The sequence below is a fragment of the Rhipicephalus sanguineus genome, chromosome 2 (genome assembly GCF_013339695.2).
Source record: "Rhipicephalus sanguineus isolate Rsan-2018 chromosome 2, BIME_Rsan_1.4, whole genome shotgun sequence".
NCBI lineage: Eukaryota > Metazoa > Arthropoda > Arachnida > Ixodida > Ixodidae > Rhipicephalus > Rhipicephalus sanguineus.
The window spans coordinates 142,115,803-142,136,252 of NC_051177.1; the positions used below are offsets into that span (position 1 = coordinate 142,115,803).

Here is a 20,450-nt window from a genome sequence, read left to right on the forward strand (position 1 = left end):
CTGTCTTGTCTATTGAATCAAGTGTCAGTGCATTTGTACTCTCTCACTCATTGCTGTCTTCTTATTTTTTTTTATACTGCTCAACAGAACAAGGTTCTTAGCATCAGCGGTGATGGCTGGTGCCACATGTTTGCTCTGCAGGCAGACACAAATGTGAGTATGGCTTCTCTTGACAATCTTTATGGTACATTCATCGAATTGCTACAGTGCACAGACTTTATTTTTTTTTTTTCCACTTATCAATAATGCTTATTCAACATGCTGCCACTGTTTGGGACATGGAGGCTTGACTTTCCTCTGGCATGCAGTGGTAGCAAATGTACGGACTGCAAAGGGAAAAGAAATGCGTAGTAAAGCAGTATAAAATCGGCATTGGCTGTGAGGCTGACGGAATCTACAGAAAAGCAAAATACAGCAGTTGTAATAGAGAGGCATTATAATTACGGCAGTCACATTCATTGAAGTGTATAGACTATTTCGTGGGTGCATTTAAGTGCCTCTAGTTTGGGCTGTTAACATTGCCGTTTTGTATTTGGAACAACTAAATGAATGGTACTACAGCAGAATCATGTGCATGAAAAGAGCTGCATGGGTGCGTGTAGCGTTTCACGACCTTATTCAATGTACAATCGGCATCAAATGAAACCCGAACAGTGGCAAGCTTTCGCATGGTATAGTGCGCGCCATCCTGTCATCACCATTGACAGGCTCGCGCATCCTGTTTGACTGCACTGCGCATATGCGCGCCTGTCCATGGTGGTAACTGGATGGCGCGAACTGTACCACTGCGACGGCTTGCCAGTCTTTGGGTTTCATTTGACGCCGATAGTACAACATACAGAACTGAAATATTATTCGTCGGAGATGGCGGTGACCACGAATAGAAAATAAAATCTAAATAGCTGAGGTAGTAAATGCAAAGTTTATATAACTAAACTTGTGTATAAATGTGCATTGGTAGGAAAATAATAGCAGCTGCACTTCAAATATTTTTGTACATTTAAGAAAGTGACACTTCAAAACACTTCAAAAGTGACACTTCAGAAATGGCACTTCAAAAATTTGTAAAAATTATGAAAGAAAAAGTCTTTGTTGGGTAAGATGAGGACTATATGTAACCAGTAAGTTTAACTGAAATGCAGTGGTGGCACGCACCAGGAAAATCAGGCCTGAGCCAGTTGTTTCGCTCCTTGACAGAGCAGTCAAAAGGCCAGAAGCAGTCATGCATCAGCTCTGTTTTTAAGGCAAATGTTGGCACACAAGGTGTGCGTGCGCAAAACCTTTTCTAAAAAAAGTCCGCAGCAGCTCTACAGGACTGCAGCTTCATTTAATTTGTGTCTTGCTTCCAGTAGGAAAGCGACAGTGCCTTTTATCATTGTGAACTGAAGTGCAAGGCTTTGAAGGAGCCGCCTGAATGTTTGTAAAGCACTCGATTCCAATTGGTCAAGTGTAAAGCTAGCTCACCAACATTTGAAAGTGGCTAGCCAAATGTACTTTGTGGCTGTCTTCACCATCTTTGCTTTACGTTGGTCCTGGAAGACGGCTGCAATATTTTCTGTATTCTCCTTCGTTCATTTGGCCTGCCGTGGTAGCTAGGTGTTGCACTGCCCAGCAATAAGAGTGCAGCTTTGATTCCCTGCAAAGTTGGCTGCATTTCGAAGGAGGCAGTATGCACAAATGCCCATGTACTAATGTTTATGGGGATGTTAAAGAATCCCAGGCAATCAGTATCTATCAGTAGTCCCCTACTGTGGCATGCCTCATAATCATGTTATGATTTTGGCATGTAAAACTCCATAATCTAATGTTTTTTTTTTTATGAAGGAGGATGATCGGAAGCAGCTCCAGCCTTTCCACAGCCAGCGGTTGCCTGCAAACACAAAGATGGCCCTGCTGGCTGATATCAGTGAGTTATCCTGTTTTTTTTCTTTTCTCTGTAACATTTCTTTTTATTGGCGTGGGGGGGAGCTAATCTGTTGAGGCCAATGTGCAGTCTGTGTCAAGAACATCAGTGGAAACTGGCACTTCAAGAAACCCTTCTGCATTGTGAAGTTGGCATCTGCAGAAATGTTGATGTAGATGGGCTCGCATAATTTATACAGCATGTCCCAGCTATCATGCACAAAAGTTTTAAGAAAGATGACTTAATCTATTGGAATAAGAGCATGTAAGTGGTGCCTCGAGTGTTCTTGTGAAAGTGTGAGTAACTTTTGAGGTTCATCAGTTACTACAGTAATTAGCTAACTTTTTAATTGTTCTGTCTATTAGGGTGTTGTGTTAGAGAAACACAAGAGATGTCAAATTGATGTGTTTCCAGAAAGGTACAGACTTCGTGTTTGCTTCTTCTGGTATAGAGAGGAAGTATAATAGCATGAAAAATTGGGCTAGTTGATTTACGCTAAGTGTATGCAAGAACAATGTGTATGCATATGTTAGCAAAGGCAGGAGCATACCAGTACAGCTTTGTGTGTGTCCCTTCTATGTTTCTGGGTCCTTTTTTTATTCTGCTTCTTGCCAAGTTACTTAGAGAAAGCCTTCCAAATGTGAAAAATACAGTGTCACTGCACATTCGTGTAAGGCACGCGAGCGCAGCAGTACAGATTTAGTCTCTCTACTGCTTTGGCAGATTTTGGCCTGCGCTGCCTTGCAAAATACAAAGCACAGTGCAGGCCATGGAGGAAAATGAGTATGATGGGTCTCAAAACCTGCATAGTTCATGCATCGGAGATTTTGTTTGCGCTCCGTAATGACGGACTTACTTCGGGATGTTTCATTGCAACATAGTCGTGTAATTTAGTGAAGAATACTAATAGTAGAGGGAACTGCTTTGCAGTGAAGCATAATACAGTCGCCAACAGTTTACAGCCAAATCCCGCTACAACAAAATTGACGGGACGCGCGAAAAAGTTCGTTGTCGCGGAATTTCGTTGCAGCGAAATTTCATCTATAGACCACTAAAGTTAGGAAGATCTAATTATTATGACTCGTCCTTTGGTCCCGGCAAGCACATTCATTGTCTTTTGCATTGAATTCTCGCTAGCTCGGACGTACTTGGCCGCACACCGTGTGAATATATTTTCTCGCATATAACACACGCAAAATATGCAGAAAATTTAGCGCTGAACTCGGGGTGCGGGTTATATGCGAATTTCGGTGCGCAAGTTAACTTCACGGCAATGCAAGGAAGGCGGCTTTGCGTCAATACGCGAGTTATATACGTGGGTTATACACAAGCAAATACTATATGCAGGCTACCCTCGAAGCGTGCCGAGCGCCACGAAGGAGCATGCCAAAGTTTGCTAGAGGCTAACTGAAAACGAAGTGCTGGAGCTCCGCCCTACCACAGTCATAAGTGAGCGAAAGGAAAGCCGAAACGCTTCGTGCCGTTTTACAACTTTATTGCCTTTAATCTTTCTTCCAGTGTGTTAGCTGCATACTTGAGCGTATTCACTATCGATGATCGCGACGATAGCGACCGCGGTTTTCTGCGCAGTGGTTGTGGCAACCTGTAGTTCCGTTTTCAATCTGTACGCGCTGGCCGGGCACGTGCCTTCAGAACTGCATCGTTGCTATCTGTGATCGCGTCTACCGCAGTTTTGACCGCAGCATTGCTTTGAGTCGGTGTGCATACGTTGGATGCGCGCGTACTTTCCTGGTCGCCCATGATCGCGTCGACACGACCGCATTTCTGTTCGCAGCGGTTGCGGCAGAATGTAGTTGCACTTGGACTAGGTGCACGCTGGCCGTGCGTGTGCCTTCAAAACGCCGTGGATGTCATTCACGATCGCAGGGTGACGACGAGCAGTAGTATTGTTTTGAGTGCTACTTCAAAAACATGGTGGGAGTTCTTGAAGAACGATTCTTCCGCGGCCCACACGCGCATCAAACCCGCCGGCAGCATCATGGTGGATGGACGATCTGTCGCCGAGCATCTCAATGGCGGAAAATTTACCGGGATGTGCGTGTGGTGGCATAAAGAATGTCTCCGATGAAGACACGGGTCTTGCGATGCGGTCGCACGGCTCTGGCAACGAGAAATGGTCGAGTTTATAGCGGAATTTCGCAGCAATCCTAGGCAAGCTCCTTTTCCTTATCTGGTGGCACTCGTGAAAACTTCGTTCAAGTGGAAATACCCAGAAAAAGTATTCGTTGTGACGAGACATTTTTTGCATTGTTTTCTATGGGCGGCTGACGGGGAATCAAAAATTACTCGTTGTGGCGGAAATTTCATTGTAGCGGTATTCGTTATAGCGGGATTCGACTGTATTCGGACTCGGCGGGAACCGCCGAAAAGTCTGAATAATTGGGAGTCCGAAAAAAAGTATTCGCCAGAAAAAGCACCTTTATTGGCCCAGCGGCCGGAAAAAACTTGTCAATGCACGTCTGTACATGTGCACACTTATGCGCAACCAGGTTGGCCTGTATTTCAGCCAATGTTTGGCCACCCCTGTGGGTCGGCAATAGCACTGCAACGGCTTACGCTAAATCTGCATTTGATGGCTGAGGTGTGGGAGGTGCGTCATTTTGGCAGTCACTGTCCACATGCGCTGGTTCGAGTAGCTGATGGATGATTTCATCGCCCAACTCGGCGAAAACACCCAAACTGCACCCAAGCAACTTGAGGTTGGCCGCCTTCCACCTGGTGATTAATCGCTGCTTTTTTCGCCATCGTCAGGGTCTTGTATGGGCAATGCGACCCTGACTGAGGACCAGAAGGAATGGACACACACAGCGCTTGTGTGTGTCCATTCTTTTTAGTCCTCCGTCCGGGTCGTAGTTGCTGCGTTTCTTAAGTTCCGACGGCGCACATGGAACAGGCGGCGTCGGACCAACTTCAGCAGATCAGGCCTCGCATTCCAAGCAACAAACAAGGGAGCGAGAGGCAAAGCTCGGGACACAGATCAGGCCTAGCCACAGAAACATCTGACGCAAACCTTCAAACTCCAAAAGGGAACGATGTTGGGCTAGTTGATGTTGCAGTGCTCGTGTTGTCATACTCTGTTTGTCCGAGTTAGGATCCGTGTCACACTCGTGTGCCCCGTCATCTAAAAACCCCGCACCGAGCAGACTCCGATCTTGGCTTGGCTTGGCCTGCTGTTTGGCCGTGGTAGCCGTTCAATGGAAACTCGACTGGCTACATTTCAGAATGTTCTGGCTAAAGCCAAAAGGCAACTGTTACGTGTAGCCAACAAACATAGCCTTCGAGATCAGTAATTTCTGCGTTGATTTTGACATTGGCACAATCTCAGTGCAACATTTCAGTGCTGGCAACCTAGCAAAAATAATGTAAACATTGCTGACAGCTTGTCATGGCATTCAACGTCGCCCTCCATAAAGTTTCTTACAATAACCTAGAAAGGAAACTGGTGCTGCGATCGTTCAACCACCATGGGAATGATGGGAAGTACAGGCTTCGGATTGGATTTTGTTAGCTAGCGAACTATCTACGGATCTTTTTCTACAGTTTCAGTTTCATTCTTTGCGAGGCGTGGGCAGTGGGGTGCGTTGCAAAGCACTCAAGCAGTGCCTTTGCTGTTCATAGAGGCTGAAGACCACTAGGTTTCTTGGTTTGCTGCCACGTTGCAGCTTTACAGGTTGCATTTGACAGTTTTAGCAAAGCGTCGTGCACTCCCTCTGCGCATAGATGTAGTGTCCCATGCCAGTGCAGGAAATTGCATAGAGTTCAGGTTTTGTGATAAGCGCCACTTGTCGCAACTCTTTCAAATCGACTGCAAAATGACGGTGAAGCTAAGTAGACGCACTGTCACACTCCTCTGAGTCGACTTCACAACAAAACGAGAGATGCGTTGGGGGCAGGCCACTTGGACAGATGCATCTGGCATCGCAGCAAATGATACGTTAAGTGTTCCTCACTCAATACGGTACTGTTATTTCCATAAATAGATAATGCGTACTTTCGAGGGAAAAACAAGCGCGTTTGATTTAAGTGTTGTAAAGAAAATAATTTATTATTTAGTGATGTCAAATCTGGAACACAATTGCAGAGCAATGCATACCCCGGTGGTTGTATTTGTCTAGGTTTCAGTTCTATCTCACGGTCATGCAAACTTTTTGCAATAAGTTTTGCGTACAAAAGAATGAAGCAAGTTTTAATTGGAAATAAGTTCATATCACTTTCTTTTACACTCAGCAAACAAGCGTCGCGAATCTCAAGAACCTAATCCATCCGAAGCAAATCTGAAGCCTGTACTTCCCATCAATCCCATGGTGGTTGAAGCGCCGCTCAAGGAGCCCGCGTAGACACTAGCGCCAGATTCCCCTCTAGGTATTATTGTAAGAAACTCTATATGTCGCACTCGGTCAGCAAGCCGGAGTCCGAAAAATTGAACGGCGCACTGTGATGCGTCCGAATTTTCGGTCATGAGTTTACATTACTTTAATGGCACGAGTGGCGGTGCCGCGAACGTGTCCAAATAAACGAGCACGTCCGAATTTTCAGCGTCCGAATAAACGACTGTACCTGCGGCCGTTCATTATTGCAAAAAGTGTTGACACACTGCTTACACTTCCCAGCCCCCACAGGAAGGTGTAGACGAAACATGAATTGTAAGTAGGGCTCCGTGTTTTCGGATAAATCCGAAAAACTCCGATAAACACTTGCCGGTAAAATTTTTGACAATTCGGTAGAGCTGTGCGAATAGCAAAATTTTGGGTGCGAAGCAAATTCGAATATTGAAGTGTGAGTGTGAATCGAATCGAATATTTTTTGAATATTTCACGAATATTTCTAGAATATTTTTCAGATACTTCGAAGTGAAATTGAAAAAAAATTCACCGCCATATCCACGAAGTGAATGATGTTAGAGGAGCTTGCTCGGAGATGATCGGGTAACCCGCGAATGCACCGTGCACATTCCTCTACCATCATATATAGACGTGACAACGTTGTTATACATACATTACATCCACAATGCTTATTAATTTACGGTTGGATGCACTATATACATTTTGATGAAGTATATATACATTTGGATGAACTATAAACATTATATATACACAAAAAATGTTGTTTTACCAAGTTCAAACACATTCCTCTATCATTGTATATAAACGTGACAACGTTGTTATATATGCATTACATAATGTTTATTAATGTAAGGCTGGATGCTCTATATACATTTTGAAGTATATATACATTTCGATGAACTATAAACATTATATATACACAAGAGATCTTGTTTTACCAAGTTCAAGAAGGGCGTCCCTCGATGAGCTTGGGGACTAGTTTCCCTTTAAAGATGATTGCTTTATGATCAGTAAAGTATGTTGCCGAGGGATCATCGATGATGGGACGCGATGGAAAGTTCGAGAAGGCAACATCGATACAGGTGCCCCTGATGGTGGTGGGATGTTTGCAGTCGTACGATACGCATTGGAGAGCGTAACGTGACATCATGTGTTGGCTGGTTATTGGCAAGGCGAGATCTTCCCAAGATGCTGCTGCGTTGCGAGCCCGTCGCGCTGCTGCCATTCATGCTGCGAAGCGGCAACGAAGAGTGAGCTCCCGGCGAAGAGAAAGGAAGCCAGCGAAACGAGAGGTGCGGCCCTCGAGCAGTCGCGCTTGCGCCGAGCGTGGTGTGTGCCGCCTTCAGCGGCGGCGCCATCTAGTGAGCATTCTTGAAATCACCAGAGCCACGGCCGGACTCGACTCTCTCCTCCGCTCGGAGGAGAGAGGGTCGAGTCCGGCCGTGAGAGCGCAGCTGCGCCGAGCGTGGTGTGTGCCGCCGTGCCGACGGTCACATAGGTGAGGACAAGGCGCGAGCATAAGAAGCTTGGTGAGCAAGCTCCTAAAAAAGAAGTTAGAGAGGATTCCTAAGCATATTCTTATGAGATAGCAACATGAATGTGTTTCTTTTCGCTAGGTTGATGAAGCACTGGCGGGGTGGTGTTTCATAGTTGTCTTATCAAGAGTGAAGCAAAGTAGAGGCCGAATTCTATTTATGTACATGATTTGGTGCAACCAAAGTGTTGCCGACAACACTTTACACGTGACAGGCAAAGATGCCATTTCTTCAGCCTCTCCTCCTCTTTCAACTTCTGTGGAAGCCCAACTGATGTGGCGGACAAGGGTGTGCTCCCTTCAAGTCCGGAGTTCCAAATCTGCCTTGAAGACGTCGATATCGAAGAACATCTGAAATTATGGATGCTAAAAAGCTTCGGCTTCCAATTTTTCGGACTTCCTGCCCAAATTTCAGGTCCAAAACAGCATTAATTGAGCCCCCTGCCCCCTCTCTGCCACATCTTTCATCTCCACGTTGGAACCAGTGTTTTTTCGAGTTAATACATTTGCGACCGTAGCAGAGTTTGAAAGGCAGTTTTGCCGCAATACCGGAGTGTGATGAGGTGAAGCATATTGAAAATTAAGGGATCACTTCCAATCGGACGTTGACTGTCTCTTGGCAAAGTTCGACCGTAACGGAGCTTGAAAGGCAGCTTTGCCGCAATACCGGAGTGTGATGAGGTGAAGCATATTGAAAATCTAGGGATCACTTCCAATCGGACGTTGACTGTCTCTTGGAAAAGTTCGACCGTAACGGAGCTTGAAAGACAGCTTTGCCGCAATGCGAGAGTGTAATGAGGTGAAGCATATTGAAAATCTGAAGGGGTCACTTTCAATCGGACGCTGACTGCATTTGTTTTTGGGAAGTTCGAATAGTAAAATTCCAGTGCGAATTGAATCGAATAGCAAACACTATTCGAAAAATATTCGAAATTTCGAATATTCGCACACCCCTACAATTCGGATTTATCCGACAAACTTCGATTTTAACTGCCAATATGACACTGTTACGTTCTTTATCAAAAGGGCGTTTTCTAAGCGGTCATTGATATGTCGGCAGGTTTGGCCAATTATAAACTACTTAACAACGCTCTGGAGGATGGAATTAAGACAAAGTTATTTAAGCAGTTCACGATTTTGTTGTGCACTTTACTCCCCTCTTGAGGTCATCGCGGGAGCTGCGCCTTAAGTTTGGTCATGTGGTCGGGGCCATGGACATGACTATCAAGTTGCTGATGACTGTATGTCCTTCTAGGTGGTCCTCTATTTATGAAGCCCTAGATGTTCTGGACTATTGGCATGCCATTTTGGCTTTCTTTAGAAGCGACTATGCCAAGGGAAAGAAGTGTGAGAAGCTCAAAACACTTGTTTCGTCGCCAGAAGATGTGCACGTCTTGCTGATTAAGCTGATGTTTCTTAAGACGAATTCGTGTTCTCATTCATTAAGGAACTTGAGGCAGAGAGTACCCTGGTACGCCACGTTTACCCTACACTGGTGGTTCGTTTTCACGCGGTGCTCCTCAGTCGATGGCGTGACCCATCTGAGGTCTTCACACCAGATCTCACAAGTCTCTTGGATCTCTGTCATGAGAATTGCCGCTCAATGACTGTCACAGACCTTCAAGGATACTATGCTGCTGTTGCTGAAAATTGGAGACAGACAGTTGAGCGGAACATCTGCGATGTACTCCAGTACACCAGTGTATCGTTTTGATGCAGTGTTCAAATTGTGAATCCTAATGTGGAGCATGAGCTACCCCACTCGTTTGAAACCTAGCGCCGATTTTTAAGTTAGTGTTTCTTGAAACTTGCGACATGAGCCTGCTCATGATTGATTTTTCGAACTATCAGAGCTATGAAATCAGTAACATTGTTGAACCCCTGTCGTTTCGGAGACTCCACACCGTCCAGTGGCTGCAGTGCTTTCTCGCTGCGCGGCGAGTCTTCTGGCTCTCCCTGTTTTTAGCGCAAACGTTGAAAGGGCATATTCAAAGCTGAGATTCATCAGTCAATAGGAGCGCTCTTCGATCAGTGACAGCAACCTTATGGAGTATGCTTGCTCCTAGTCCAACAAGCTTTAAGGTTGCAATACGCAAAAACGTAGGTGTTTTGTATTCAAATATTTGTGCTTGTGTGTGTATGTGTTTGTGTGTTAAAACCTTCCAGACAACTAAAATATGTTTCGTGTGTTCTGATGTTGTTGTGTTCAGATATACTTTCATCTATTTTGGAGTATTGTGAATAATGCAAAATTAAACTCCGAATTTCGGAGAACTGGGGATTTGCAAGAAATAAACTTTGATAAACGCCGAATTTAAACAAAAAAAATGAACTCCTAAAAACACCGTCCGAATTTCAAGAAAAATAAACTCCTAAAACTTGGAGCCCTAATTAATAAGTAAGCCTTCGACATGGCTTTGGTGAAACAAATTGGCGATTCCTGCTTTTCACTATCTCCAGAGGCTGTCTGAGATGCGTGGAGTTCTTGATACGCTCAGATGGGCATGTTTGTTTGTTTTAAAAATTCACTATAATATATGTGAACTATCTTATGATCCCCTTGAACTTCGATATATGCGGGTTCAACTGTACTGCCTTTGGCATTAAAAACGGAATGCTACACTGTTCACTGTTGTGCTTGTTCCAATTTCTGTAGAAGAGATAAATTTCCAGTGGAAATCGTCGCGCAGTGTGTTCTGCTGGTAATTGCAAGCTGTTGCAACTGCCCTTTGTTTATAATTGGTCTGCATTTTTCCTCAGACAAGGATGGGAAGATGGAGCTAATCCTTGGCCTGACTGATCGTGTTGTAAGGACGTACCAGTGGAGTTCACTAAGTGAGGTGCGTGGGCAGCCCTGTCTACTGTAGCTGGTTCATTATACTGATAAAGTGTTCCGTGTCATAATATCCCTCACATCATTGACAATAGTGCTTCAGCCACGTCTAAAACATGTATGTCGTCTATGGCTTGTGCAGCTATTTACTTTTATCTTTTTCAACTTCATCTTTGGACGTGCATTGCATGAGAAGCACAAATCTGCAAGTGGCCATTGATTATGCTTTGGTGAAGCCATAAAGTGAATAACGTTCAGCTTTCATTTTAGCTTTCATTTGCAAGTGTAAAAATGTGGCATAGCAAACAGTGCACCTGATGTGCATGTTCACAGTTCGAATTGGTACTTTGAAATCTTACGCTGTAATTTACTGAACTTATTTTATTGAAGATTGGTTTTATGATTGGACAAATTTCGAGGTCAGTATATCAGCCAGCTACTGCACCTTTGTTTTCTTACAGTAATACAGTGATGTGATAGCTGCGCCAATTGCGCCAAACTGCGCCAAGACGTGAAAGCTGCTACATCCTGCTACATCTCCGCTGTTTTGCGCCAGAACTGCGCCAAACTATAAGCACACTAGCGGAAAAACGTGCGCAGCGTGCCGCCGCCGGCAAAACGCGACACTCCAAAGCTGCCTCGCGGCAAAATGTTCGTGCCGCGAGAGGAATGTGTTCGTGCATCATTTTTCTCGGCACGCTGCCCGGCGCTTTCTGGGGACATAACCATAACCGACATAACCCTCTCCAGACTGCTGCAAATTGGCGTGACCCCCCAAAATTGCACCTTGGAAGGAGCGGCTCGCCGTGAGCTGGTGTGACCGCACAGCCGCAGCAACATAGAAGTAAAATTTCAGTTGTTAGTACAACGACGTCCACGCCTGTCTTATTTTTGCACCCTTTTTTAAGTTCCGCTACTCGAACGAGTGTTATACCCCTGTCACAGAGACAACCTTAACCGTGGTTAAACTGACTACGGTTACGGCTGACCACAGTTAGGGGCAGCTACACAGCAGAAATAACAGCATGATTTTGCAGCGATAAAGCGACATGCTACACAAGAGGCACATTGAGGCCACGAAGACGCATCGGAATTCAGCAGGTGTACTGAAAACTCCAAAGACCTGCATATCAGACACATTTGGACATGACAAAAATTGCAACCCAGTCCGATCCAGGCTCTTTGCGAACCCAAGTAAACCAATTTAGGAGGCGCTGATATAAACGTAACCGGCTGATACGAATTCGTGAAATTTCCCAGCCGAATTCCACTGTGTCGAATGGGCCGAAATTTGGATGTTCCGAACACTTTTCCGCATCGCGGCGGGTGATACGAACTTTGGTACCGAATCCGTCGAGCGACGGCCGAGAGCAGAATGCTGTTAGCTGCGGAAGTACGCGCGCGGCCAGTGCTCACACTGTCAGAACTGTGGTTATCGTTTGCCATAACCGCTGTGGGCGAAACCGCAGTCGCTCTTGACACTATCATGTATGGCGACGACGAAACTGACGGGACTCCGAAAGTGCACGTGCGTTTAACGCCCACCCAGTTTAAGTGGCGCTGCTTCCCGCAAATGCCGCGGACAAAACAGTGGCAGATGCGATTATAGATAGCAATACAGGCGACGCAGAATGTAGTTCTGAAGGCACGTGCGCAGCCAGCGCAGGCGGATTGAAAACGGAACTACCGTTTGCCGCAACCGCTGCGCACGAAACCATGGCCACTATCAGTGCGATCATCGATAGCGACTACGAGCTCCGAAGGTACGCGGCTAACGCTAACGCAGTGGTAGATTAAAGGCTATATAGTCGTTGAAAAAAATCACGCCATATCCACGAAGTGAATGATGATGAGTGGGCGAAGCTCCGGAGGTAATCTGGTAAACCGCCAATCCCCGTAAATTCTGCCCACTCGATCATCATATAAAGACCTGACACACAAACGTGGGGGTCCTCATATATGACGTTAAGCACAGGGGAACGTTTATTGTCGGCGTTGCCGTTTTGCCTTTCGAGGGCGAGAGCGCCTTCACGATTGTTTTCATCCATGACAGAAAGAGAATGTGTGGTCTGCAGCACGCTTATACTTCATGGTCATCATCGTCATCGTTATCACGTGTAGTGGGTACATTCCACTGTACTGGAACGCGCTTATTCTTCATGGTCATCAGTGGTCATCGTCATCTTTATCACATGGAGTGGATACATCCCACTATGCGTGGCTACATACTACATACTAAAAAGGAGGGACAGGCCCACACCCTGAGGAGCTTCGCCCCTAAAAGGCACGAAACAATGGTGTAGCCAGGAGGGGCGCGCACCCCCCCCCCCCCGCCGCAATTATTATTATTATTTGTTTTTTGCTATGGCATACAGAGCCCAAAATGACACTTGACCACATCTGCCTGCCCGGCCCCCACTTCAAATCAAGGAGGTGCCGACCCCGCTCCCCCCCCCCAACACAAGAATTCCTGCCTACGTTCCTCGCACGAAGCCTTTCGGCTTTCGTGTCAATCTTCGCTTGTCACTATGGTGGAGCAGACTTCACTTAGTTTTCAGTTGGCCTCATGCGAAGCTTTGACGCGCGCTTTCGCGGCAGCCAGCTGCGCCGTCCCTTATTTGTCCTTTCATGTGCGTCTCAGAAAGGCATACGCGAGTTCTTTTGACAGAAATTAATGTTTTGTGCGTATATCGTAGTTTGAAAACAGGTCTTGCTAGTCTTTTGATGATACCAAATTTTGGGCGAAACGAATATTGTCGTTCCCCCTTCAAATTCGTACAGTAAAAGCTCGTTAATTCGAATTCCACGGGAACGCTGAGCAATTTCGAATTAAACAAAATTCAAAATAATGAAAGTGAGCAAAAATGGGTGGATTTCGGGGGTGGGGGCACGAAAAATATTTATTGGCCAAAAAAGTCGGTGATGACCATCTGCTTCTTTTCTCTGAATGCCACAGCTGCGGCTCTCTGTTCTAGCGCGCGGACGCGGCGCAGGGAATCCTCTTCACCCTCTTCAAAGCTGAAGAAGAGACGCGCCACATTAAGTGCCTCCATCACCGCAGAAGCTGACGGGCGCACAGGCGCTTCGTCATCTTCGTCTTCCTCACCTTCTGGCTCTTCAGCAACAGGCTGCGCACTGGCTACTTGAGCGATAATGTCCTATCAGTCAGGGCACCACACACCGATGCACCAGTGTCAACTTCAACATAATCGGCAAAACGTACGCCCCGAAGAGTGTCGCGCAATGCCACTGGCATGAGCTCCTCAGCTCCGTCCACGTCGACGTCACAACTATCCTGCGCACTTCCAGCTGCAAATCCACTGTGGCGGAAACAGTTTGCGATTGTGGTCGCGGTCACCTGTTCCCATGCGCGCACCAACATGTGCATGGCAGTGAGCAGCGTAATGCCGAAGTCCTTCCTGTCGCCCGCGCACAAAATCATTCTGTCCAGCATGTGACGCCTATAAAAGCACTTGATGTTCCTTATCACACCCTGGTCCATTGGCTGTAGGGCCACAGTCGTATTTGCTGGAAGGAACACTAACTTTGTTGAGCTCAACGTCGACTTTGTGCGCCGAACAGTTGTCGACGACAAGAAGAACGCATCTGCCGCCCAGTTCCATTCGCCTGTCGAATTTCAGTAGCCACTTCCTGAATAGGTCACCTGTCATCCAGGCTTTCTTGTTTGCGGCGTACTCCGTCGGCAGTGACCGAATGTTTTTGAAGCACCGTGGCTTGAGTGCTTTGCCAATCACAAAAAGGGGGACCTTTTCCGTACCGGTCATATTTGCGGCGACCAGAACAGTGACACGCTCTTTGCTGCGCTTGCCGCCGGCACAGCTGTCTCCCTTGTAGGTGATCGTCTTGTCTGGCTGCAACTTGAAAAATAACGCTGTCTCGTCAGCGTTAAACACATCCTGTGGTGAGTAGCTCTCCAAGTACTGCTACAGGGTGTCGCTTCTCCAAGTAGCGCATGTTTCGGTGTCCACTTCCTTTGCCTCGCCGGATAACGTGCGGAATACGAGATTGTGCCGCTCCCTGAAACGATGAAACCATCCCTCGGAGGCGACAAAGTCTTCCAATGTCCAAGCGCAGGGCGAAATCGGCTGCCTTGGCCATGATGATAGGGCCGCTCAATGCGATACTCTGGGCTCTCATTTCTTTAACCCAGATAATCAAAGCCGACTCCAGTTCCGGGAACTTCGCTGTCCTTAGCCTTTTTCGACTGGCGCCAAAATCCTTGGCTTCATAGGCGTTTTCAATGGCCGTCCTGTTGCGTATGTAGGTTGACAACATGCTCGGAGGTATGCCGTGCTTCCTCGCAATTTCGTATTTGCTCGAGTTCCCTTGGTCAACCTCTCGCAAAGTCTCCACCTTCTCCTTGACAGTCTTCGCGCAGTAGTTTCCCCGCGGCATCTTGCAACTTCGATGCGGAATAAGACGGCTTGACGGCGTGAACGAACAACGTGCTCGAGGAACAAAGTGACGCTGCCGGGTGCGGCCTAGGACTGCTAGGACTACTCCGCCAACTCCTCAGCGTCCCGCTGGTCCCGCGTATACAAGTGGCGCCAGGCGCTGAGATAGCGGGAGGGCTACGGAAAAAAAAAAATTGCTCCCTGGATTTCGGAGGCCATACTTTGCTCGCCCTTTGCTCGGAGGCAACTTGAAGCTCGAAAAAACCGGTCGTGCCACCTATCGTTCGGCCGTAAGAGCTTCCACTAGTGTTTGACGATGATGACGCTCGGCGGCGCGCGCTTCGAATTATCCGTAGAGGCAGCAATTTCTGTTCGAATTAACGAATCATTTTACACATGGTCTCCTATGCACTGCGGACCGGACTGCGGCGACCATTTCGAATTATCCAAAATTTCGAATTAATGAGGTGTGAATTAACGAGCTTTCACTGTATCACTGAGATTCTACTGTAGTTGGGAAACCCTACCTGCAATGTTAGTTTGGCCACTCTAAGCAACGCCAATGGCAGCCTGCATTGACACCCTTGTCCAATGTTTACGCTTACGGGGCTGTTAGGTGATCCAGTGGTGTTATGCAAACAGCCATTATTGGACAGAACTTTTTATTTCAAAACAGTTCCTCCTTATTTGACTGTTTTGCTTGACACGGTTCATTTTTCCCCTTGGCAGTGAGCTTTTAGCTGATCCAAAAGCTGTTTTCCCTGCTCCCAAACGCATTTTTGGCTGCTCGAAAAGCCCTTTTACCTGCTCCAAAACGCACTTTTTGCTGCTCCAAAAACCTGCTCCAAAACAGCTTCAGTCAATCACATCACTGGTAATATCTTATTTTGAGCATTTTTCGGGTCAATCCTTTGAACACTAAAAGCACAAAACTTGTTACATTGATAGACCAACGCTTGAGAACGTCTAAAATGTCAGTATTATGGACAGCAGCAGCGTAGCAGTTGGGATATGAAAGTATTGGTAGTGCATGAGATACAACTGCCACGGCCGCTACATAAAAAAAAAACAGGTGCGGCCTGCTGCGTCGCGTCGCCGTCAATGGGCGAGCGCGGGTCGGCTGAGCGGCAGCTGTTTTGGGTGAGGGCGCCACAAGCGCGGTCCGCAAGGCAGACGCTGGTCCGTGTTACTATGTGGTCGCCTCAGTATTTATGCGTGTCCGTGTACTTTCTCGTGTCTTTCTTGTGTGTGACCGCGCGTGCGAGCAGCTTGCCTCATGTTTCCTGCGCATGAGTACGGTTTTTTGGTGTGCGCGTGTGTGGCAGACGTTTTTTTAGCGGATGAATGACGCGAACCTGTTGTGTGCCGCAGTGCAACTCGAACGTGTAAAAAGACGCTACTGTGAAGTACCACGTATTCCCGTGCGATCTACAGTGTCGGGAAGCGTAATATTCGTAAAAGAGCACTTCTTTCTGCCTCAAACGAGCGCTAAAACAGCCGCGCGCCGCCGCATCCTGACTACAGCATCATGCCACTGCGCTGACTGCTACCCCCAACGGGTGCGCGCAACGAAACAAAAAAGACAAGCATCAAAAGGCGCCCGGGGCGAACCCCTACCCTCTCCACCGAGAACGCCGTCGCGGTCGCGACAGCAGCGACAGCCTAACAGCCACGCAGATCGGGAGAATTCAAGAAATCAAAGTGGAACCGACCGATTCCGCAGACGAACCGGCGAGACGAATCCCTTTCCCCTAGCTTTCGCTGCGCTACGTGCTACGAGGCGAACAATCACTTGGAGTGTTCGCGAAACCGGGAAGGATCCAAACGAAAGACGACGGAGGGTAGGACGGTAGCGACGGTAGGATGAAGTCGGCGGAGAAATTATGTTGGTCGTGTGAGTCGTGTAGTGCGGTCAGTTGATCTTGGATAATCGAGTGATGACACCGTGGGAGCACTGTTTAGAAGAGTGTCGCTGAATGACGGTGACCGGAGCTGGATATTGTTTGACTGTTTCATGGAAGAGAAATATACGAGGAACGTTCAAAGAATTGTGGGCTGCACACGTTTGGTGAATATTCAAGGCCTTTAAGTGTTCTTCGATAGTTTCTGATGGATGAGAGTGCATTTGTAGCACGGTAAGTTTGTTCCCGTTGTTTTAAACACCATCTAAGTGATGTTGTAAGTTGTAATTGATACCTGCCGAGTGTGGATGTTTGCGTGGTGCTTGTACTGCCTTAACTCAGAATATATTTTGTTTGTGTTGTCAACTCTTGGCTCTAACTCTTGCTTGGACCACAACCGGCATTAGTTGGCGCACTAAAAGGACCTACATTTAAATTGTGTGTTTTTTCGTGGTGCGTTTCGGTGGGCCGATAAGTCAGCCCTTGGAACTTTCCCGGCGACTGCCTGTCCATTAACGGGATCAGTGACTGAGTGACACTCTTCATTTCAGTTGAGTCAAACGGGCAGCATTCATGGAGAGTATTGAGGCCCACTCTACAAAACATTGGTACTCCAGGGCAAACTGTTCATATATGTGGTGTAATCGGCAGTTCTAATAACGACTTCACTATTCGACCTGTAATGTGCAACTATAAAACGCTTTATCTACGGCCTGATTGGAGTAAGTGTCGTGCGTACAAACGCGGCTGTCGAAGCGCTTCTTCGTGAACAGCTGGACCGTTGTGGTGGCGCCAGAGCGGGCGCAAGGAGAACTAGGACCCGGACGCCGTTTCGGCGCCACGCAGCAGGCCGCACCTGTTTTTTTTATGTAGCGGCCGTGCAACTGCAGTGGTACATTCTATTACTAGCCTAATGACATAGCACATCCACAGTTATGTGACTAATACTCAATTGTTTTTAAAGGAGCACTGACACGAAACCTTGAAGGTGAGATAACTTGTGAGATAGATTTGTGTGGACACTCACACATTTTCTGTAAAACGTCAACGGCAAATATAGCCTGGGACATATTAAAAGTAAATTTTAAAGTGTATGCTGTGCAACGGAATGCAAAAGGCGGCACCTTGCGATGTCAACATTAAATTGGATGTAACCAACCAGCAACCACCTATATCACGATTTGGTACTCTCTGCCACAGTTGTTAACATGGTGCGCATGTGCATGCATTGCTGCGTGCGTCACTGTTTTGTGCGGCATGTGGCCAGCATTATTTACAGTAAAGTCACCCCGGTCCCGCCTTTTTTGGTTCTTTCTGATACTGAAACTGTGTCTGGGCGCTATAGAAACATTTTCAAATAATCAACTACCGCAAGCTTGAGTAAACCAGGTGTCCGTTTATGATGAGTGGGTCACTAGCTACTTACTGCAACAGTAAAAACAAGGTGCCAAATTGTGTGTCTGTACTCGTTTAACAAAAACATTATTGCAGTGCTTTGTAAGGTGCTGTAAAATGGTATCTACCGATATCTGTTCAACTCTCCCTGTAAATATCTTTTTCATGTTGGCTTAGGCAGTGCACCAACTTGCATTCCAATGACAATTTCCTCTAAGTAACAGCCACCAGTCTCAAAGGCAATGCTTTTGGTTATTGTGAGCACAAGATTCAATAGCTAGAGTCAGAAATGTGTACCTAATAGCCGCCATCTCTTGCAATGATACTGGTGATGCAGGTGTTCGTAAGGTTTCTTTGCATGGACATTCCGGTTTTCCTAGTTTCGTTAATGTGTAGTGCTTTGATGGCTTTTCATTATCGTAAAATTTGCATTGACTGCAAGTAACACCCCTGTCACATGGGTAAATACAAGCGCACTTTAAATTAGTGCACTTCGCCACTAGAGTCATTTGTGCGCTGTCACGTGGGTAAGTTCAGTGACACGCTACAGAACGCTCTTGCTGGTGAAGGCATTTTCCAAACTCGCTTCACTTTGTGAAACTGTGTTGCTAAAAAATAACTTAGTTAAAAGCTGAGTCGGTAGTATATTTAAGTCATCATTCTCGTTATTAGAAATATTTTGACATTAAAAAGTGCTATACTACAAGAAAACAATTTACTATTCTTGGTCAGGAAGCTTATGGCCATGGCTGCCGGAAGCATGCCAGAGTACATGCCATGAAATGGCCGCGTCCACCCGAATTTGTACGTAAAGTTTATTTGATTGGATGTTTGCATATTATAATACATTGTTACTGAAGAAATATGTTGTGCTAGTGACTACCGTAACACATCACCATTTCCAGTTTCCCGTGTGCTTACATTTAGGTGCACATTAAAGAACCCCAGGGAGTCGAAATTTCTGGAGTCTTCCACTATAGCATCCCTCATAATCATGTTGTGGTTGCAGGATGTAAAACCCCAACAATTAATTATTACCATTTCCAATGTACACTTCTCTTTCTCGTGTAGCAGCACGCCACCAATGTTGTACTCGGTGTGCTTAAGTGCACTGTCTCAAAGTACGTTTAGGGTTGCATGTGTGACAGGAGTACAAGAGAAGTGCTGCATCTATGTGATGTGGCCAGCTCACTTTCTGTTCACCCTTTTGCGTTTTAGGCAAGAAACTGCAGCACCGCCTGTCGTGCAGCAAAGGGCTTGTAATGATGTACGCATAGTCATAGCGTATGGCAGCGCCCACCGGGTGAAAAGATGAACACGAAACAAAAGGACAGCACAAGCATCTTGTGTTTGTCCTTTCACCCCATGTGCGCTGCCATATGCTATAATGATCAACCAACTAGCCCACCTGTACATTTCATGCATAGTTGTTCTCCCCTGCTTGAGGGGTGATTTTGATTGCATTAGGTCTGTGTCATTCTCTGAAACGCCGAATTTTTTTTCTTGAACTAACTTTTATTATTTGTTTTTTGTTTAAGAAACCAGTGCTGCGAGGGTTCTGGAATAGTATAATATTACAGTGCTTGTCGTCCTAATATTTGCCTTTGATGTACATAGATGTCTTGCACCTGCCATGCATTTCAGAGTGGAACGGAAAGCCAGGGCAAGCTGGTGGGCCTGCACAAGTGGGAGTTTGCAAACCAGGTAGGTTGTCTCACTCTCACGAGGGTAGGGGCCATGGTCTTGACCACTTTCTGCACTGCTTTGACTTTTTTATTCTTGTGTGGTTTTTCGGTGTGTAATGCAATTCTCAGTGAAGAAAGGCGTTTCTTTTCAATTTCGCAACGATTTCCCTCTCGCCCGCAGAGGAAGGCAGAATGTAAGAATGCTGTTGCTTTGCATGTGTGAGAATCTTTGCTGATGTCATCATCTACTGATTGTGCCGATCGGTGCAGGTTAGAAGCGAGGTGACGCTGTTGCGAAGGAGGCCAGTATTGTGTGAATGGTGCCCGCAGCACATGTTTGTAAGATGGATAGACATACACAAGTTGTGATAGCGCTGGCTTGGGTGCACCTTCCTTTCTTCACGCTTGACTAGTAGTCGA

General features: G+C 46.5%; 1 protein-coding gene across 2 annotated transcripts in view; it reads left to right on the forward strand.

Moving 5' to 3' along the window:
- LOC119383741 (KICSTOR complex protein ITFG2) overlaps positions 1-20,450 on the forward strand; it is an 89,905-nt gene that overhangs the window by 19,671 nt on the left and 49,784 nt on the right. For both annotated transcript variants that reach the window (XM_037652037.2, XM_037652038.2), the window contains exons 4-7: positions 88-153; positions 1,825-1,906; positions 10,562-10,641; positions 19,990-20,049. In XM_037652037.2, coding sequence (XP_037507965.1) covers positions 88-153; positions 1,825-1,906; positions 10,562-10,641; positions 19,990-20,049 — 288 coding nt within the window. The remainder of the gene's footprint in view (positions 1-87; positions 154-1,824; positions 1,907-10,561; positions 10,642-19,989; positions 20,050-20,450) is intronic.